We start from the raw sequence: 22939 nt of genomic DNA on the forward strand, positions 1-22939 counted from the left end.
CTTAAAACAACATAAATTTATTATCATATGAGATCCAAAGTCTGAAATGGGCTTCATGTAGCTCAAATCAAAGTGTCTGCAGGGCTAATTCCTTCTGGAGGCTCCAGCAGGGAATCTGTTTCCTGCTTCTAGAGGCTTCTACATGTCTTGGCTCACGGCTCTTTCCTCCGCCTTCAGAGCCAGCAATCGCTGCCTGTGTTTTTCTAATATCATATTACTTGACACCAACTCTTCTCCCTCCCTCTTCCACATTTAAGTACCCTTATAATTAAAATTGAGCCCACGTGGATAATTCAGGATACTCTCCTGTTTTCAAGCCAGCCAATTAGGAATACTAACTCCATCTGCTGCCCTGTTCACGTAACGTAGCCACAGGTTCTGGGAATTCAGATTTAGATGTCTTTGGGCGGCCTGGTTCATTACAATGAAGCAATTTCCATCTGCTGCAGATTCTAGATCTAGAAGTTGCCACTTGACAACTGCGTGACTTTAGGTAAATCTCCTGACACTTAAATGCTTCCCTGGCTCTTCTCATTTGCAAGTTGAAGGCACTGTGTTAGGTAACCTCTGCCATCTCTTTCAGAGCCCTCCAAGTTTGAGGAATCCTTTTGATCAAAGGTGAAGGTCATGAAGTGTAATTTGCTTTGCCGTGGTTATTGCATTCTCGTTGATTTATTTTTTGGATTGCATACCCATGAAGTCTCATGCACATTTAAAGTTAATTATTTCTTCATTATATAATTAAATGTAGATGAGTCCCAGTGTAAAGTGTCAGATGGATAACTTATTCTTTCCAAAAGAAGAACAGACTCACTCAGCAGCAGCTTGTCTGCTCTCTCTGGAAAGCAGGTATTGAGTCGTCTTAGATTAACTCATGGTCTTCCTGACAGGATTGGGTATGGATTTTAACAGATTACAGTCATCTTGGATGCCTTCCAGAAACTGATTCTAAACTGTTTTTATTTTTCACATGAAACACCCAACAACACTGCGTAGAAATTAGATACTCCTAAAGTGGATTTGAACCAGTAAAATTAGCTGTAAATATTGAAGCATAACTAAGGTTTAGTGTCTTCTCTTTGTAGGCAATTCGTGCAGCCCTAACATTTCTCCCCTCTGGAGCTTAGCTGTACAATTCTAATCACTATTGTGGTCTCTGCTCAGTGGGCCATCGCTCATGTTTTGAAAGCACTGGCTTTGTCCCTATGTGAGCTTGCTGGTTAGTTGATACATCCAGGAGTGTGGTGGCCTCAGGGGAATGGAATTTCTTTCTTCTGTTTATAGGTTAGTTTGGGGGGAAAAAAAGTGTGTGTGTGTGTGTGTGTGTGTGTGTGTGTGTGTGTGTGTGTGTGTTTACTGAGATGGAGTCTCATTCTGAATCCTAGGCTGGAGTGCAGTGGCATGATCAGAGCTCACTGCAGCCTTGACCTTCTGGGCTCAAGCAATCCTCCCACCTCAGCCTCCCAAGTAGCTGGGCCTACAGGCACACACCACTATACCTGGCTAATTTTTAAATGTTTTGTAGAGATGGGGTCTCACTATGTTGCCCAGGCTGATTTTGAACTCTTGGTCTCAAGTGATCCTCCCACCTCATCCTCCCAAAGTCCTGGAATTACAGGTGTGAGCCACTGTGCCCAGCCAAAAATATTGTGCATATTTTTAAGCACTGGTTGGCATTAAGTTTGAGGGTTACAGGGCTAAAACAAAAGATGAGATTTTACTACAAAAAGAACTTGGAGGCTCTTTTAGAATTGGATTCAGCTTTCTTCCTGCTATAGAGACTATAGATTGCTTGATTTATGATGCGAGATTTGATTCTTCATGTCATCTTGCCAACACAGCCGCTGCAGTTGTCTTGTTACTCCAGCTCTTTACCCAGCATACTGTTTGGCAGTTGAATGTTATTCAAGCCAGAAGCTTGGCAAAACACTTTGGTACAATAAAAATATATTTAAGAATTTAACATTTTGGCTTTTTATTGTAGTATTGAGTAGGGAATGGGAAATTAGCCAATGATAGGACTACTAGGGTCTACATTCGAAAGAACTTTTATAGCACAATCTTTTGGTAACTTATTTGGTTGAGGACGTACTAAATACAAATAATCATGTGGGAATTTGGTGAGCTATGGTAATGAATATGACGTGAGATGACTTCAGAGGAGTTTGCAATTCCGTAGTGGAGACAGACACGTGTAGAAAATCCTGTATTGGTCTTCTTCCTTGTTGACCGTACTGCTTTCGGTGGGGTGCATCTCATTAGAACGTTATGGTTGGGACATACAAGTTGAAGGTTTCTTTAATGTCTGGTTCCTATATCGGTGAGACATAGCCTTAATGTATTATTCTCCAGAGGGGCAAACCATCCAAGACTATTTTAGAATTAAGGACTTGCTGCTCTGGTTACTTGGTCACTGTTGAGAGGATGTGTTGGAATGACATAGCAAACCATGAGATGATGGTTTTGGAAAAACATCAGCCGAGTAAGTTATTTGGTACTCTGCCTTAAAAAAAAAAAAAAAAAAAACTGAGCCATAAATATTCAAAGAAGTTTGTATGCACAGAACACAAAATTCCAAGAGAATTATTTGTTTCCTACCCTAGGAGTCAAAAGTGTTTGTTTAGAATAATGTGTAAGAGTTTCTTACCCCGCCCCCAGGATTACCAATTCCTCTAACAATGCTCTTTATTTGTGCATCAGTGCTAGTAGGTTTCTTTTAATCAGAAATAATTTTGGTGAGCGTGTCTATGCACACAGAAATAGCTACTAAGATCATTAATATTTTATTGTTGAAAGCAGTTTTATCTTATAATCACATTTTCATTTGACGTTTTTAGTTTTCTGCTTCTCTCACATAAATGCATGGTGTCGAGAGAGGCACAAGTATTTTTGTCTCTAATATCTTAAAAATTAGGATTAAGTGCATTCTGTATTGTTTTGTATTCACAAAATAGTTTTGAAAAAGCTTGAGATTAAGTGAAATTTGTATGATTTTAACCATAGTTTTTGTGGGACAAATTTAAGCTTTATCTCTTTGGTTTAGATGTGGTTGACATATTGATGCATGTATTCTCTTTATTCTGTAGGCTTTCTTTTTCCTTAGAAATGAAGTCACATTCAGTAGTTAAATAATACTTTACTCAAAAGTACAGTGATTTGAAAATAACCTTCAACTGTCAGAAGAGGCTGAACTTGACTGAAATATGGCCTCCTAACTGAATATTGCACATGAATCTTAACAGAAGTTATCATAAACATTTAAATATTTGCACTTGGTATTTAGACATTGATTTTCACCAATAACTGAATAGATATAAAGCCTATTTTTCTTCTTTAGCCCTCATGAATATCAATTCAGTTTGTTTTTTGTTTCTTCTGGGTGATTCATAGATGAATGCCTAGTGTCTTCATTTGCAAGCTGTTCATGGAAGGAAGCCACTTTTCTGTTGCCTCTGTAACCATTGCAGGGCCTCAATAGCAGCCTTCAGACACTAGGCATGCATTCAGCATTGGAATAAATAGGATAGCCAAGGGTAGCTAATTATTTTCAGGTTAATTCCTAAAGAGTTAATTTGCACTGCCTTGCCCAAAATCAAACCAGCAGAACATTGTATTAAGCAAGGCTTTTGTGTGAGTGGTATGGAAGCACTGAATCAGTTGCTGTTTCTTTTAATCTAAATTATCGTCATTTTGAGCTTTATATTAATACACTGGCTGAGTAACTTTGTTTAAAAGAAACCTAGGTAAATTGATAGTTCTATGTTCTAAATTTTTCTGAATAAGAAAACAGTGATCTGCCAGTTGAAAAAGGCAATTCAGAATGTGACATAACTTCTGTTGAGAGATCTTTGTTGAAAATTGGGAAGTATGAATTCTTCACAGACTTTCATAAAATATTTCAATACTCTATTTTAAAAAAACCTTGAAAAGTCAGAAATCAGTTAGAATAATTGACTTCTAGACATAGAAAAATTCATTTAAATTTTATTTATCCTGGATGTCTTCTTTTTTAGCATAATACACCTAAAACAGATATTCCACTAATATAGAGTGATTGAAGTATTCAGAGGAAGATTGCATTTTAAAGCTATAAAGAACGTTTAAGAGTTAATGTGGAAAACAGCATGCAGATTTCTTAAAAGAACTAAAAGGAGACCTGCCATTCAATCCAGCAACCCCACTATTTGGTATCTCCCCAAAGGAAAAGAAGTCATTATATCAAAAACACACCTGCACACATAGGCTTACTGCAAAAAAAATTCACAACTGCAAAGATATGGAATCGACCTAAGTGTCCATCAACCAATGAGTGGATAAGGCAGATGTGGTATATATGCACCATGGAATACTACTCAGCCATAAAAATAATGAAATAATGTCTTTTGCAGCAACTTGGATGGAGCTGGAGGCCATTGTCCTAAGTGATATAACTCAGGAATGGAAAACCTAATATTGTTATGTTCTCACTTACAAGTGGCAGCTAAGCTATGGGTATGCAAGGCATACAGAGTGGTATAATAGATTTGGAGACTCGCAAGTGGGGAGAGTGGAAGGGGTATGAGGGATAAAAAGACACATATTGGGTACAACGTACAGTATTAAGATGATGGGTGCACAAACGCTCAGACTTCAGCACTGTACACTTCATCCACGTAACCAAAAACCACTTGTACCTCAAAAGCTATTAAAATAAAATAAAACATAAAACAAAATAAAAAGAATATATAGCCTACTTCCTTAGGTTTTATTGTCAAAGCACCTCTGATTTAGAATCTAAAGGCCTGGCCTCAGGTCTGATTCTGCTACTTTACATCTGTGTGACCTTGGGCAAGTCTCTTAACCTCTCTGAGCTTCTGCTTCTTAATCTGTTTAAAAAAAAAAAGCATAATTTGTCTTATCCTTGTTTTGATCAAATGAACGAGTTCTGGGAAATCCATCCAGCTGGTCAGTGGAATCCACGTGCGAGCACAGCAAGGCCTAACGAATTTGCTGACGCTTCTCTGACCACCTAGCTGCACAGATGGGTGGGCAGCCAGACCTACAACCCAACCCACGTCTGCCAAGGCCCAGCCTTTCCATTCACCTTTCAAGGGAAGAAAACTTCTCATGTATTGGAAAGCACAGTGCCTCTAGTGCCTCTCTTTCTTGATTGTTGGAGTTGGGTCTCTCAACATCGTGGTTCACTACGACAGAGCATCGCTTTTAACAGCCACATAAAATAACCCTCTTGGGTAACACATTCAAGAGGCTTCGTGAACTCAGGAGGCAATCTGGGCAGGCTTACAGCTGTGTGACAACACAAACGCTGTTTATTTGAGCGTTATCAGGAAGATGTGTCACTGTCATGGTTGAATATGGAGAAACAGGTGCCCGCCTCGGTATGGCTACCCAAGTCAAGGAGGTCCCAAGGCTAATGTGGAGACCACGTTCCTCCCTGGAGTACCGGGGTTAGGCAGGGGTTGAACGAGGTGCAGCGAGGCCGGTGAAACACAGCAGTACCACGTGTCTTATGTCACATCAGCAATGCAGGTTGCGCTCGTCACAGACATTTCAGATGGAGCTGGGTATTATATTCCAGTCCTGGCATTTATTATGGTCACCACCAGCACAGAGCATTCCTGGCCTGGTGCTGTCTGGTTTCTGGAATACAGGCCATCCTTCCTGATATTCTAAAGCCTGCATCCCACCCTCAAAGAGTCAGACGGCAAGTTTCCATCCACCCTCCCAGTTCTCAGCCTTTGAAGGTGAGAAGCTCCTCTTCCAGGGGCCGCTGTCAGAATCTCAGGGTTTGGCACTGCTGCGCTCGCCTCCATTCCCCAGGCTCCTCGACGGCCTTAGATGCTTAAACAGGCTGCTGCCTCTCATCTCTGGACCAAGGCTTTCGTTTTCCTGTGAGTAGACAGCACTAAGGCACGGGGTTAGTTTAATGATGCAAGTCAACTGGGGAGGCTTGCTGCTATAGAGATACCCTTTGTATGTTTACTTTAACTTCTTGCATCAGTCAGTTCAGGCTGTTGTAGCAGAATACCACAGACTGTGCAGCTTAAGCAGCAGCAATGTATTCCTTATGATTCTGGAGGCTGGGGAATCTGAAGTCAGCGTGCTGGCGTGGTCAGGTCTGGTTTGTAGATGGCTATTTTCTTGTATCCTCACATGGCAGAGAGCACAGAGCAGGCTCTTGAGTCTCCTTAGAAGGGCACTAACCCCATTCACCCTCATGACCTAATTACCTCCTGAAGGCCCCCCTCCTAGTGCTGTCACATTGGGCAGTTAGGATTTCATTGTATGAATCTGGGGAGACACAAACATTCAGCCCATAGCACTTCCCCAGCCGTGCAACACAGGTGCCCTTTGGTGTTGTTTGCATAGGTCATGGCTGCTGATAGCCACCGTGTGTTGACTGCCCACTCTGTGCTTGATGCTCTGCTAGAGGCTCTTTATGTTGTCTTTAATCCTCTCTTCAGTGCTGCAAGGGCTGTGTTATTCCCAGCTGACATATGAGCTTCCAGGAGTTTAATGGATGGAAGCTCAGCTGGCACATGGTGGAGGCAAACCCAGAGATGTCTGACTCATTCGAATGTTTCTTTCATTAAGTTAAGTCTTCCATTCAGGAAACCAATACTGCAAGTTCAACGTGTGAAAATGTCACTAGGCTCCACAGTGCTAGAGAGGTGGATCCTGATGATGTCCTGTGCTCACGGCGCTTACTTTGATTGGCACCCAGAGAGAAGACATGAGCAACACTGGTTGTGTTCAGATGAGAGACAGTGCAGCTCAAGGGAAGTGTTGGTGAAGTCCTCAGATGAAGGAGGAACGCAAAGGCCTGTGTTCAGAACACTGTGGTGCCCTGAGAACAGCTGCCAAGGATGCTCATTGGGAGCCACAGGCCACCAGGGGGAAGCGCCAAGGCCGTCTTTCAAGATGCAGTTACATCATCACTGAGCAGCACCAACTCAGGGCTGCTCCAGCAAGCCTAGACCCACCCTGCTTCCCTGCGCCACTCCCCAGGGCCTGCTGCACACCACCCACAAAAGGCAGGCGGACAGTGGAAGAACACTCCAGGTCCCCAGCTCCAAAGGCTCAGATAGCTGCTGTCATCAAAACCTCACGTCAGGCTCTGTTTTTCTTTCCTTTCTTTCTTTTCTTTTCTTTCTTTTATTCTTTCTTTCTTTTTTTTTGAGATGGAATCTTGCTCTTGTTGCCCAGGCCGGAGTACAGTGGCATGATCTCAGTTCACCACAACCTCTACCTCCCAAGCTCAAGCAATTTTCCTGCCTCAGCTTCCCAAGTAGCTGGGATGACAGGTGCATGCCACCACGCCTGGCTAATTTTTGTATTTTTAGTAGAGACGGGGTTTCTCCATGTTGGTCAGGCTGGTCTCAAACTCCTGACCTCGTGATCCGCCCACCTCAGCCTCCCAAAGTGCTGGGATTACAGGCGAGAGCCACCGCACCCAGCCTTTCCTTCTCCCTTTCTTACCCGACTCCCTTGGAATTGGTATTCAGGACCTTCCTTTTCTCCTGGTATCTGCCCAGTGATCCAGGACAGCGCTCAGCTCCTGGTAGCCCTGGGCTCTGTGGTTTCAGGCTGGGTGCATCTGTTCCTGTGCCCTGATCTCAGCCTGGCCCGGCTCCTTGGCCTCTCCACCCTCCACTTCCCTTGGAAGAAAAAATGGGGGTAACGGTAAGGAGGTGCTCTGAGTAAAGCAGTTTCCGGGTCCAAAATAATTCAAAGAAATGAAGAGCAAAAATCACAGTACAAGTAATTTAGCTTTTCCTCAGTTAATCTGCAATAATATTAAGTAAAGCTAGTTTTAAGTATTTAGGCTCTAATGAATTCCATGTACTAAGTTGCCTGGCTGTTTTCTAATACATGTTATTAGAAGATTCTCTTGAAAATTGCTTATATCATGCTGCTATGTTACAAGAACATAGTTTTCACGCATTCTGGTATGGAATGTGTATGTTGCTATCACTTATTTAATAATAATAGTCACAATTAATCAGTACAAATATTTATGGCCCTAAGTACCCTGAGATCTGTTTCTTGATACATGTCTGAACATTTTGGACAAAAAAAGGCCAGTGTGGGACAATGAGATAGCCTTTTAATAGAGAGATTCTTTTTTCTTAACAATGATCTAGGGGTTTTCGGGGGGAAACACACACCCCCTTCTCCATCGGGACCAAAAGTGCTCTTGTCCGTGTGTTCTGTCACACGTAGATGAACAGGCTTTCAGCACCTGCACTGGATTTTATACTGCATTGGGTTTGGTTATTGTCATTATTGTTTTTACCAGTTTATTTATTCATTATGGTGCTAGCCACAAAACTTATGCTTGCTGAGCGTGGGTTTCAAATTTTGAGTTTTTTTGAAACATTCAAGACACGGAAGTGGGCATCACAGGTCATGAGTTCTGTTCAATAATGATGTCACTGGTCACCCATGTTGCTTTTGACTTGGTAAAAGAAAAATTGTACTTAGGAAAAGCTGCCCTCATATAATGTGTACTCATATGGTAGTTAAATAAGTCCAGTCAAGGGCTGTAAGACAGCCAATCAGAATCTTGTTTCTAAATGGGCATGTTTCTAAACTGGTCTATGATGTGCTAATGGACAGAATTTTGCATTTGGAAAATTGCCATCACAAACTCTTGAGCCTTCCATTCTTAAACCAGTTGCAAGGGGCTTTACCAAACTGACTTATCCAGGTTACAGATGTAACAAGTTCCTGTAGGTAATGGCTCTCATACTAGACTGCAAGTTTTTTTTTTTTTTTTTTTTTTTTTTGAGACAGAGTCTCACTCTGTTGCCCAGGCTGGAGTGCAGTGGCACAATCTCAGCCCACTGCAACCTCTGCCTCCCAGGTTCAAGCAATTCTCCTGTCTCAGCCTCCCAAGTAGCTGAGACAGGGACTACAGGTGCATGCCACCATGCCTGACTAATTTTTGCATTTTTTTTTTGTTTTTTTAGTAGAGATGGGGTTTCAACCTATTGGCCAGGCTGGTCTTGAACTCCTGACCTCAGGTGATCCGGCCGCCTCAGCCTCCCGAAGTGCTGGGATTACAGGCGTGAGCCCCCACGCCCGGCCTCATACTTCATTGTTTATAAGCGTGTACTGGGCACACTGTGAAACACAAACGTTCTCCCACCCTGTTCCCAGAGACTCCAGTTCAGAGGGTCCAGGAATCTGCATTTGACGTGCACACCCAGGGGGTTCTAAGGCTATTTTTGTACCATCATTTTGAGAAATACATGAAGCTATTTCAAACACTCCTCATAATGTCAATTAGTCTTCTCCTTCTGTCCTAGGAACTAGATAATTATTATTTCTTTTGTCCAAAATCCTTTGGATTATACAAATGCATTATATCTGGAGGCAGTAATTAAGCTCTGGCCTGGCCCACTTTTCTCCAGATAAGTACACTGATTACCTTCGCGTTTCCTTACAGGTCCAACTTTCCAACAAAATCATCACTGTTTGCTTTCCTTTCGGCCTACACGTTCTTTTCCTCTGTTACACAATGTCTGAAGTAAAACAGAGATTTCTGTCTTTCATTTCGTGTTGTACATGTTATGACTAAAACACATGCCTCAGGTCTCAGTCTATCGTAAACTGTGGTTATTTCTTTGAAATCCATTTTACCTATAAGAACAATAAAGGCATCTTCAGGCTTTTTAAACCTATAACAATTTAAAGACATTGGATCATAAAATAATGTTTAACCTGGACTGATACAATTAAAATAAAACATTAACAGTCTGAATTTTGTTTAAGATAGAAACTTAGCCCTCTTGTTCCTGGTATGTGCGACTTCATGAAAACCCAAATTTCGCTACTTAAAGTGCAGACTATGTTTCTATAGTTTCAGGTAGAAATTATTTGGAAATGTACCATGCTGCTGTAAAACAAACAAACAAACAAAAAGCCACCCTAAGCCTGTATTTTCTCCTTTTGTGACACTGCAGAGTTATAGTTTCCACACAGATATCGTGCCTGCAGGGCCTTTAGAAGCATGTGGCTGCTGGCTTTCACCCTGAAGGTCCAGACTGCTGGACTCTTCAGCCGCCGCTTCACCCTTCCCTCTCTGCTTGCTGCTGGCTTTGGGGTTGGGATCTGCTTCCCACTCTCCTGCATCTGACGTGCTCTTCCATTTTTCTCCCAGTGCATCATGGTAAATTCTTGTCTTCATGTTCCTTCTCTTCTCCCACCTTTGTTTCTGAGCTGCTCACCTGAGCTGTGGGAGTGTGACTGGGATCATCAGCATTTTCCAATCAAAGTGCTCTTATCTTCTGATCAGCAAAATAACCCATCACAGAAATGACTGAATTAATGACTCTCTAGACAGTTGAGTCTCTTCCACACTTTTGATCAGGGCCTGCTTATACTCAGACATTTCTTGTTTGTTGTTGTTGCTTTTATGTTCATGGCTGTTCCCAAGCAGAGAGAATTTATTTTATTCTATTTTTATTTTTATTTTTTGAGATGGAGTCTCGCTCTGGTCACCCAGGCTAAAGCGCAGTGGTGCAATCTCGGCTCACTGCAACCTCTGCCTCCCAGGTTCTCAAGCAATTCTCCTGCCTCAGCCTCCCAAGTAGCTGGGATTACAGGCACACGCCCTTATGCCCCATTAATTTTTGTATTTTTAGTAGAGATAGGGTTTCACCATGTTGGCCAGGCTGGTGTCGAACTCCTGACCTCAGGTGATCCACCTGTCTCAGCCTCCCAAAGTGCTGGAATTACAGGCATGAGCCACCATTCCTGGCTGAGAATTTCATTTAAATTGTGGATTACTAGGCATTAATTATGTTTGTGTGAGAGAGAGTGGCAGAGGGACATTGAAAGAGCAACAGGGATAGAGAGACAGAGAGAGGAGAAGGAGAAGGAGGACGAGAGAGAGAGGAAGAGGGAGGAAGGGAAGGGGGTACTGGGAGATCACACCAAATTCATTGCACGTTCCTGTGAGTCGCTGCCACAGGCTGCACTGGGCCAACGCTTTCCCACCAGTTTCACTAGTGGAGATGACCTCATTGGAGCCTCTTTGCCATCTTCTGTGAGGTTGGAACCATGCAGAGTCCTGCATTTTCCTCCATCTACCCCTAAGTCCTTGGGTTAATTATGATCTGTGTTGGCTTTTATCACCTTTGTGGAAAGAGAAGAGCCACCAGTAATGAAGACTGAGTAAATGAGCCAGTGAAACAGAGACGGGGATGTGCACCCCCCAGGCTCCTGGATGATTATTGACGGACACGTGTCAGCTGCTAAATGTTATTTAAAACTTGTTCTTGCCATCCTATCATCATTTGCTGTCCTCCTGAATATGGAAATACAATGATTAGAAGGCTGTTTTACCATCCTGAGATATGTGCACCATTGATTTTGTAATTTGTTGCTACCTTCTACTTATAGTAAATGGTCCATGATACATAAAAGAAATTTATGTCAGAGCTTTTCACAGTGAATAAATATTAGGAAGAAAATACATTTAGACAATAGAAGGAAGCAGTGTAATGGGAGATCCTGCAGTCATGTATGTGTCATTTATTTTCTCCCAATATTTTTTATAGTTGCTGTGTGAATATCTTACTTTTTAAGGTGCTCAATTCCACATTGGCCTGATATTTGACATATTTTAAGGCACAGTGGGAGAAGGAACCAATCCTGACCTTTCTCTAGGCACTTTTCTGATGTCAGTAGATGAACTGAATAATTAATATCTGACTTCTTCTGGAACTTATTTGAGGTGGCTTACAGAATCCTCCCCTGGCTTCCTATTGTGTTTTGGATAAAAGGCAAGACCAGCGGCGCGGTCCACGAGGCTGAGCCTGGTTTTGTTTGTGCCTGTCTGTCCAGCTTCATCTCGGATGCTTCACGCCTCACTCCTGACATGTAGCCACACATGCACCAGGTTACAGCCGCTCCATTGCATGGAAAACCTGCCCCAGCTGGTCACCACCTCCTTCCTGTATACTCTTCAACTCTCAGCTCAAATTCTCTTCCTCAGAGCACCCTTGCTTGCCCCAACACCTCAGTAAAAATCAGCACATGCCCCATCATTATACTCCCTCTTGACACCTGGAATTCCTGCCCACTGCCCCACCTCACAGTGTCACTGGGTTTGCCTGAGGTCTCTCCCACCGAGTGCAAGTGTAGGGATGTCTCTTCAGTTCAGCACGTTAGGCCAATGCTCACTGTCACAACATTGGTATCCAGTACACGTGGTTAACCATTGCTATTGTGAAATATTATAATGCAAAAACTATGGAACATGTAAACTCACAGCTTAACAGGTGAGTGTAACCTGAATTTCCTAATGTGAAATAACCCATCCAGGTCTAGAAACAGAGGACAGCCAGTACCCCGCAGCTCCTGTACCTTGACTTCCTCTTTCCAGTGGCAACTTCTCTCTCCCCGTTGAGTTATGCAGCATCCTGGATTTCATGGAAATGTCTTTCTGGCTTGTCTTCATGAACTTACGTGTGAACCACTCACTTAGTGTAGTTTGCCCACTGTGGAACTTTTTACAAAAAGAAATATTCATCTTATATTCTTTACTGTCTGATCTATGTCACTTAAAATTATATTTGTGAGGTTCATTCGTGCTGTGCATGTAGTCAGAGGTTGTGATTTGCATGGCTCTATGGCATTCTCTTACATGGAATACACCACTCTGGTAGACAGACCAATGACACCCCATGAAGATGTCCGTATCCCATTCCCTGGTACCTGTGACTATGTTAGCTTCCCTGACAAAGGAGACTAAGGTTACAGGTGAATAAAGATAGTAAGATTACTCATCAATTGCCTCTCTGCAGCCAATCATTTCTCTGATGCTATTTGTTTTTCCATTATACTGGATTATGGAAAATGCTGATACTAGGCTAATAGCTGTTTAACATGGATCTAATGAATAGATTCCATTCTAGGCCAGCTATAGTTTAAAAATACTACAGCTTTCTTTTTGAGTAATTTGATACCTAAAATAGTGAAGACCTCAGGAAGAGCCCATCCTCTTTGAGACCCGTGAACATTCTGCCGTGCCAACTGTCTTGGCTGGCATTTGCTTCCCCTTAAATTAGCTTCCTCCTGTCACAGAGGGGCCCGTACTACAAGGCTGGTGGATGATGACAAATTTGATTCTTGAAAATCTGTTAAGGTAATTGCAAAATTCCACTCAGTTTCCCTGGGAAAATAACTATACCTGCTAGTAGAATCACCAGCCTTTTCAAAGAAAATGTATACATCAAATTAGCAAATTAGTTATTTTTAAATTGTAAACCAAAGGCCAGGTGTGGTGGTTCATGCCTGTAATTCCAGCACTTTGAGAGGCTGAGGTGGGCGGATCCCTTGAGTCCAGGAGTTCAAGATCAGCCTGGCCAACATGGCGAAACCCAGTCTCTGCTAAAAATACAAAAATTAGCTGGACATGGTGGCGGATGCCTGTAATCCACGTTACTTGGGAGGCTGAGGCAGGGAGAAATGTTTGAACCCAGGAGGCAGAGATTGTAGTGAGCCAAGATCACGCCACTGCACTCCAGCCTGGATGACAGTGAGACTCCATCTGAAAAAATAACATAAAAATAAAATAAAACTAAATTAAATTGTAAACCAAGAGTGTGGTTGGAATTTCCACTGAGTCTTTGAGTGTAAGTGTAGCTAGAATATGCTGCAGACACAGGAGCATACCCCTCAGGAACCAGGGAGCAGGCGCTGGATGAAGCATCAATGCTTGCTGTACATTCGGCTTCTTTGTTTTTGAGTTTCAGAAACCCACTCAAATTAGTTTAAGTAAAATGGAAAATGAAATATCTCCTAAAGGCTGGGCACTGTGGCAAATGCCTGTAATCCCAGAACTTTGGGAGGCCAAGGAGGGTGGATCACAAGGTCAGGAGATCGAGACCATCCTGGGCTAACACGGTGAAACCCCGTCTCAACTAAAAAAATACAAAAAAATTAGCAGGGCGTGGTGGCGGGAGCCTGTAGTCCCAGCTACTCAGGAGGCTGAGGCAGGAGAACGGCATGAACCCAGGAGGCGGAGCTTGCAGTGAGTCGAGATAGCACCACTGCACTCCAGCCTGGGTGACAGAGTGAGACTCCAACTCAAAAAAAGAAAAAAAAGAAAAAAGAAAAAAAGAAATATCTCCTAAAGTAACAGGAGTGCATTATTAAATCCAAGGGAAAAATGCATCCAGGCCTCAGGAGGAAAAGTACATCAAAAATGGAAAGCCAAGAGGAGCTCATTCTGTCTCTTTGAGCTTCTTACCTTTTTGCCTTTGTCTCTTTGCTTTTCATTCTCTTTGGTTCTGAACCTCTCTACTTCATTCCTCTCATTCTGTAAATCTGCTTTATTTCCTTTGGAATCTTTACACCATATGGCAGCAGGCACTTAACTTCCCTCCCCACCTTCCGTTCTCATGGTTTGTGACAGCAGCCAAGAACGACTTGGAATATTTTAATCCCACACCGCAAATCCTGCAGCAGACTTTTGACCTAGGTTAGGCCAATTAATTGTCTCTGGCTGAGGAGGAGAGGAGGGGGCTCACAGACTAGAAATGTGGCTTCCAGGGCCCATGGGTGGAGGAGGAGGGCAGCTCCGATCATTCTGACTGGGGCACTCTTCACAATGCCTCTGTACCGTGCTGGAACATTGTACCAGGGTGGCAAGCCCTTTTTAAAAAGTGAGCTCCAATTATTTTAGTCTCTGCCATTCAATTGCTGGTGGTTCTTGCCTTTGAGGCTAGTTTGTTAGTTACTTAATATTTATTGAGTGCCTGCAGGGATTTTTGACATTGAGAAGTGATGTGTTGAGCGTGCCAAAAATCTACCCAGTATAGAAAACTCATCTCAAAATCGCCTGTGGGTTTCAGAGAGTCTATGCAAAAACAGCCATTATCTAAACATGCTTTAAGACGCTGTTATCATACACAGCAAGGTGAAAGATACAAATGCTCAATTTTAAATTCTGCAGCTTACTTCGTAGCCATCTTTTCACTGAAAGGGATTTCTCTTGGGCCTGATGTGTTGTGACATTTTTTTCTGTGGATGATCAGGTCACATTGCTGCTGCTTTTGGAAATATATAGAGCAACTTGATACCTTTAAAACATTATATCAAAATAGAACCAAAGTAGACTGAGCCCAGAAAGCAAGACTAACTTACATTTTGAACTAATTTCATAAAAGAATCTATCAGACCCAGTCAATTAAACTGAAGAGCCTAAAATAATTTGAACCTGATGTTGGAATTTGCAGGTAAAAATAATCAAGAAGAAATGTTAACAGATAGCTATTGCATCAATAATTTGCCTGTTTGTTTGTTTTCTAGAAGGATTGATAGGGCAGAAGTTAATTCTGAAAACACAGTTTTGCTGACCTTCGAGTAGAGGGCTGACAGCTGCTTTAGTAAGGGTGGTGGGTAGGATTTCAAACTGCTGTGCCCTCAGGCAGCAACATCAAGTCGTGTTATGTAAAATAGGCAACTTTAGAAGTTCCCAAATGTATTTGAGAAAAGTAGAGTGGATCCCAGGTGAGTCCATGAGGCGCATACGGAAAGGGTGTGGGAGAGCCCTGGGAGAGCCTGAGCAGTGAGACGTCCCTTCTCCACATGGAGGACGTGGTGGACACTGCCCAGGGGAAGAGGGGCACTTGCAGGTTTGTGTCTGGATGTACCGGAAACATTGGCTCCTCTGCTTCCACTAAGATGATGATGATGATGTATAATTAATTGCCAGTCCTCAAAAGTCGGGCAGGTTAACCAAAATTAACTTCTAATTAATGAAATAAACGGAGGTGTTGGGGAAGGTGGGATGACATCGTCTTCCACCACCACCACCTCCCATTCCCGCATTGGTTGCTTCAGTCTTTCTGAAAGGGCTGCTCAGCTGCCCACGCCTGCCGTCTCTGCAGTTATTCACATGGAGGCGGCATTAATTCATACCTTGCGGCCATATCCATTATCCCTCCCTCACCCCCACTACTAGCAAAAGCACCCCGGAGGTACTCACAAGAAACAAAGTGACAGTCACAAGGAAAGGAGCATCTTGGGGAGTGGGAAAGCTTCCCCTGCTAAGTACATGCAATGCTTTATTGGACGATGAGTTAGGGTCCTCTTGCTCCAACAAGACTGGCTTGCGTTTCCACCTCCAGCCAGCATTGTGAATCCCAAGCAGCTGCTGATTTATACGTATCCTCTGGAATTATTTAAAGCTATCAGTTACCTAACCATGGGTATAGTTATATCGTAGAAAAGGCCACTTTCCATTTTGGGAGCGAGACATTGTCTTCTAGTCTTAATATACTTCTGCAGGCTGCTTGATAGAGGAAGAGATTGATGGTTTAAAGATAGATGATTATGAGAGAAATAATTTACTTCACTCCCTCCTTCCCTAGTGAGAAGGCCATCTGGTTGACCCCTCTGCCTTTAGCTAAGGGACATAGAATGCACAATTGCCAGCTGTCCCCACTGTGGCTGGCAAGGCTGGACCTCAGCTGTCCCCGGGGTCCCTGCTGTGCTGCCCCTGATTGCTCCAGTCTTCTCCTGCAGGGGTGTGTCTTTAGGAGGAGGCTTTGGTTGATCGTGAAATCATCCTCCAATCTCACTTCTGCTGGAGGTGACTCCTTCTGTCCCTTTAGCTGCGTAAGGCCAGACTTACATGACATGAAACAAACACGTCATGGGATGTGTACCCGGAACATTCACAGTGGTTATTGGCTGCTTGAGGTATGCATCACTTTACTGTGGAGTCACAATTATGGATCCAATAACCTGGATCACTCTGCTTTGAGGACCCAAAACAAATTAAGTTTCTGATTTCCCCTCATTAAAGCTCAGGATGCAACAAGAAGTTGGAGGATCACAAGTGGAATGTGACCACTCTAGCCCCTTCCCTTTCTTTATAAAGAGTAGGAAACGTAATGCACTTTCGAGTTCTTTCTCTATTACATATCATATGTTGCTAAAACATTACTTAGTGGTGACAGCAATAAATAGTAAATTAGTATCTTGTGTTTCTATAATTTTTATAAATTATAGTGTGCTTTCAAATACATTTACGTTTAATCCTGATAACACCTAAGCAATCAGTTCCTTTTGTGTCCCACTCCTTTCCTCCTTGCAGCGTTCAAAAATCGTCTCCAACTTAGAGTTCTCATTTGAATCTTCTCCTCTTCATAAGGCACACAGTCTGATAAAGGTAGCAAGCAAGGCAAATTCATGAGAGATACGAAGCTCAGGCCAAGATGAGACGTGTCAGATTTTAACAGAGAGGAGAGAACAGGGATGCATAACCTGACGGAGAGGCATGGGTTCTATCGGCTGTAGCTGGGGAGAAAATTAAAGCGGCCTGCATTAGGGTCCTCCTTGAATCAGTTCATAGACATTGTGGTGTCTATAATTATTATCTTAATCTGTGTTTCTTGCACTTGAGATATAAAATTGGCACACACAAAAGTCAAGCTGTAATCACAAGTTACTAAGATAATAACATTGGATAAAGGTGAATTTTATGTTTAAAATGACCAAACAACACAGAAAAGGTATAGCTTGGTTTTAGTTCGTTGTTTGTTTTATTTTTGCCTGAGTTAAAAATAAGTATGAGCAGCAGTGATGTCGCAAAGGACAGGATTGCCAACTATGCATGTCAGTTTGCATTACATCTTGCAGGATCCATTGCTGCTTATGGCCTCATTCACGCAACTGGGCTTGCATTAACCCTTTGCTTTCTGCATCCATCAGTGATTGCCTTTCTGTTACTTCTAAAGGCATTTATCCATCCATTCATCCACTCAACACAGTCTCCGTGCACTATGTTGTCCCAAGTTTTGTACGAGACATTGAGACGTTGAACACAGTAAGGTAACTGTGTCCTTAAGTAGTTTGCCCCCGGTAATGACACATGCATTATGATAATATATTAATACTTGTACTAAGATAATATATATTAAATCGATAAATTAATAGTGGTCCAGTATTACAGAAAGGCACTCACAGAGTGTTGTGATTGTGTCCAGGGGGAAAGAATAATGCCGGTGAAACCAGGCAAGACTTCCTACGATGTCAGAGGTGATATTTTAGCTGATAAGTAAAGAATGCAAAGGGATTTGCCTGGCGAAATGAAGATGAAGGGAAATTCCAGGAAACAGACAAGTTGTAGGGCGTGTTGAGGAAAGGGGACATGGAAGGGAATGACTTGCTCCAGGAACCATAGGGTATGAACGGAGTGGGGTAGAACTTAGATTTGGCCTAGAGGTAGAAAGAGGACAGACTTGCCGTGTCACAGGGGCAAAGGGTGTTTTTTTCTTGAAAACAGAAGGCTAGAGCCCCAGAGAGGGCTTTACATGCAAAAGGGATACATAAATATATCCTGACACCTAGGTCTGTGTGACCCTCTCAGAATAACACTGTTGGCTAATATCTTTCTATTGTATGCCCAGAATTCAGCTACTTCCCAGCACACACCCACCACTGCCACCCAAGACAGACCTCCATTACCCCTGTGCCTTGTTGGCCGCTCCTGTTCCCACCCTGGTTTCTGCGAGTGTTTCCTCTAAGCAGCTCCCCTGGCCACCTTCCTTAGTGGGAGCCTTATTTACACACTGCTGTGCTCACACCCCTTTCACTCAGAGGGAAGCCGAAGCCTGCACCTGGCCCTCAGGCTCTGCACTCCCTGGCCCCTTACTGCCCCCACTCCTCAGAGCAGTCACCTTGCTCTCCCACTCTGGCCACTGCCTCCTTGCTGTCTCCACTGAAGCCTATGCTGTCTCACAGGCCAGGCACCTGCCACTCCCTCTATCTGGATTGTCTTCTCAGATGTCAGCTCTGCAGATTCCTTCAGTTCTATTCAGATGTCACTTTGCTAGAGATCTCTCTGATGCAAACAGCTCCCAGAGCTCCATTGTCCTGCTTTTCTCTTCTCTTAGTGAGCTGATCTGCTTATTATTTGTCCCTTCCCCCATTCCTGCACTAGATTACAAGAAAAAAAATGAAAAAAAAAAGAAAGCCATTCAACTTCTGTTGATAACAGTGTCAGTATCTGTTCTATTCATTCTTGTATTCAAGGTTCTCAAAACCTAACCTGGCATAGTAAGCCCTAGATAAACATGTGTTGGACGGATGGATGTGGATTGACAGATATATGGATGGATGGATGGATGGATGAGTGAATGGTTGGACGGATGTGGATGAACAGATGGATGGATGGATGAGTGGATGGATGGGTGAACGGATGGATGGATACGTCGATGAATGTGGATGGATGGATGGATGTGGATCACTGGGTAGAAAACTTATTCTTCTTAGAGCAAATGGTTAATTGTGAACATGCTTTTCCATTTTAATGGACCTCCAAAGTATGCATGTGGTAACGGAATAGGGAATATGTTATAGCCTCACTTTCACCATGCTAGGCAAAAAATGTCTCATTCTACTGAGAAATGCACTACTGACACTCAGTGTGCCGGGGGATAACCTAGTGACTTCTCTTGACTTTCATGGAAAGCAGAGTCAATCCTACTTGAATTTTCAACAGTTCAACTCCTGCAAGTTAGGAGGAAGTCTGAATGTGGGGAGCCAAATTAGATGTTCAAAGAAGCACATATTAGCTTGCATTCTAACTTGAAAACTGCATCTATGCTGTGGTTGTACCCATTTAAAAATTAAATGTGCATATAGACCAGAAATAGAAAACAATATGAAAAAGGCTTGGCCAGGCGCGGTGGCTCACGCCTGTAATCCCAGCACTTTGGGAGGCCGAGGCGGGCAGATCACAAGGTCAGGAGATTGAGACCATTCTGGCTAACACGGTGAAACCCTGTCTCTACTAAATAGACAAAAAAAAAAAAAAAAAAAAAAATTAGCCAGGTGTGATTGTGGGCGCCTGTGGTCCCAGCTACTCTGGAGGCTGAGGCAGGAGAATGGCGTGAACCCGGGAGGCAGAGCTTGCAGTGAGCCGAGATCGCATCACTGCACTCCAGCCTGGGCTGGAAAAAAATAAAAATAATTAAAAATGAAATAGAAACAATACTCAAAAGATATCAATTATTTGAGCTAATGAAGATAACATTAATTTTATCATTCTGGTTCATGAGTAAGATTTGGTCTTGATGTTCTGTTTTTAATGGTTTCCTTGGAATTTCATCTTAACAGCGTTTGAGGAATGTCAACCGGGCTGTGAGAAATTGCGTGCACTAGGTTGCTTGTATGAATAGTACCACTGAAAGATTCCTGCTAGTCACAGACTTGATGAAAAGGGCTTATTTTCTTTCTGAATTCAGGTGAAATGAAAAGCTGCTGAATTAGCAAGATCTAATTACTTATCCTTGGCCCTGGCCAGTGATTTTCTCCCAAAGAAAATACTACCTAATAGGAAATGAGATTGAATCAGTGTAACTTTCTGTAGCTGTTTTGTTGCTCACGGATAGTCTTACTTTTTAAGTTCTAAAAAGCTACTATCTGTAGATGAATTAAGTTATAGATGGCAAATATGAAGACTTGTCGAAATTCTAAACCACTGTAGAACTCTTTCCTACTAAGCCTCTAATGGCCCCATGAATTTTTCTTAATTTAATAACAAATATAGCCAATATTAAATATTTTGGATGATATTGAATATTGTCTATTTTAGTTTGTAGCAATTTGACACATTCTAAAGAACTTTTAATCTTTGATGAAAATATATTTATATATTGCATTGTCTACTTTTTAAGGCCGTCTTCATTCTACCTCATTTTGGCTTGGTTACTGAGTTGCAGTTATATGCACTATAAGAGTGTATTCTCCAGACTATACATGGACAGAAGTGATCCCTTTGCAGTGTGACCATCTGTCCTTATTTGCTCCTGTATAATTAATAATAATCCATGTGTAACTATTATATTTATTACTTATTATTAAGCATTCATATTATCCTTTTTGTCTCTCAAAGAATCACAGTTTCAGCTAAAAGTTACATGATTCCTCTAATTTGCACGGAACTGAAAACTTGGTCTCAGCAGCCAGTACGCATGATGAATTTCCTAGACTTATGTAGTCTTTAGCACCCTGTGTCTCCAGAGTCCCTCTCTCACCTGCCACTCTTGCTGCAGTGCAAGAGGGTTCTCTGGAAGGGACTGAAACCTAGAATAAGGATAGGTGAGTTGCCCAGTGAAGAGAGACCAGGAAAATCTTGAAACCTTGAATGAGGAGCTATGGAAAAAAGAAAAGCCTGAAGGCAATGCGATGGGCCGAAGTTGGTGAAAATTGGCACATAGCATGTGCTAAATAAATATTTAAATTTGGTACCCTGAAATAGAAGTTGATCACATGGATGTAAAAAAAAAGGGAATGATGACAGAGGACTTGGAGCTGAAAAGTTTAATCCTAGTTGGCTTGGATTCAATGAGGGTAAGGAATTTAGCTGTGAAGAAGGAAAGCTCCAAGATGACCCTATACTGCAGAGTCTGGTTTATTGGGAGGAGGAGCATTAGGTTTGCACAAAAGCTGCAAACATAATAATATCAGATTCTTTCTTGAGGTAACATTTGGCCATAGTACAGGAAAATGACAGCCGAAGGCTTTGGGCCACTGAAGGCAGAAGGGTACAGAAGGGAACTAATAGTAGCTTCAAGAATGGGAAGATGCCTCTTTCACTGTTTTGTATCTTGGTTCTTGATTTAAATGAAATATGTCTATTTGGCTTATTTTATTTCCTTATTCCACTCACTGGGGTTTTCTTTGTTGTTGCTGTTTTTAGGAGCTGGTGGGGAGTAACCCTCCGCAGAGGAATTGGAAAGGAATAGCGATTGCACTGCTTGTCATTCTGGTCATCTGCTCCTTGATCGTCACCTCGGTCATACTTCTGACACCAGGTACTGTATTCGTTCTTGGAAAAGCAAGTCGCTGTCAGAGAGAAAGAGCATAATTTTACCTTGCAATTTTTTTCTAAGTAACTACCTATTACATAATTTACTTTTCCCAAGTTCTAATTCTCACTATGCCATATGATATAATATGGTTTCAATTTTAAAAATTCATTTTATATGTTTTGGATTTGTTCACAAAGTTGTTTACTACGTGGAAATGCTTGGCATATATTAAAATTACTTATACAATCACTTATTCATGCTTGACCAACTTAAAGACAGTGGCATAAATATAATGATTTTATATATTTCATAGAATTCCTGGACATTATATCAAGGGTGAATTAAGAAAATTATTAAAACAACATATGTTGAGTGTGAACTAAGGAGAAGGTGTGAAATAGGTACTACTGAATATTACATAAAGTATAAACCAGTGTCATAAATCTCTCAGGAAAGAAAAGACACTAAAATCCACAGAAGAAACCTACAACAAATACAGATATATACATGCACTATTGAGTAAGCCAAAGAGAAGTGCTATTGGAGTTGAGAGGAGAAAGAGAAATCTTTCAAAAGAAAGTTCATGGAGAAGGTAGTATGTAAAGTGGGCTTAATGGAGTAATGGTAGGAATTTAGTAGCCAGAGAGTGGTAGGATTAGGGAGAGAAGAAAGCCTTTGCCTATAAAATAATAATATAGGGCTGGACATGGTGGCTCATGCCTGTAATCCCAGTACTTTGGGGGGCTGAGGCGGGTAGATCGCCTGACATCAGGAGTTCGAGACCATCCTGGCCAACAGGGTGAAACCTCGTCTCTACTAAAAATACAAAAATTAGCCAGGCGTGGTGGCAAGTGCCTGTAATCCCAGCTACTCAGGAGGCTGAGGCAGGAGAATCGCTTGAACCTGGGAGGCAGAGGTTGCGGTGAGCCAAGATTGCGCCATTGCACTCCAGCCTGGGCAACAGAGCAAGACTCCAACTAAAAAATAATAATGATAATATAAGAGTTATCATAGAAAAACATTGTGGCCATAGATAAAACAGTATGTAACTGTTTTATCCATTCTCATGATCATAGTAGATGCCTATTTGTGCGGGCAAA

The 22939-nt window shown here is 42.3% G+C and overlaps 1 protein-coding gene across 6 annotated transcripts in view; it reads left to right on the forward strand.

Moving 5' to 3' along the window:
- DPP6 (dipeptidyl peptidase like 6) overlaps positions 1-22939 on the forward strand; it is a 1137219-nt gene that overhangs the window by 667729 nt on the left and 446551 nt on the right. For all 6 annotated transcript variants that reach the window (XM_063813862.1, XM_016956857.4, XM_024357620.3 and 3 more), the window contains 1 exon segment: positions 21728-21842. In XM_063813862.1, the coding sequence (XP_063669932.1) occupies positions 21728-21842 (115 nt within the window).

The sequence above is a fragment of the Pan troglodytes genome, chromosome 6 (genome assembly GCF_028858775.2).
Source record: "Pan troglodytes isolate AG18354 chromosome 6, NHGRI_mPanTro3-v2.0_pri, whole genome shotgun sequence".
NCBI lineage: Eukaryota > Metazoa > Chordata > Mammalia > Primates > Hominidae > Pan > Pan troglodytes.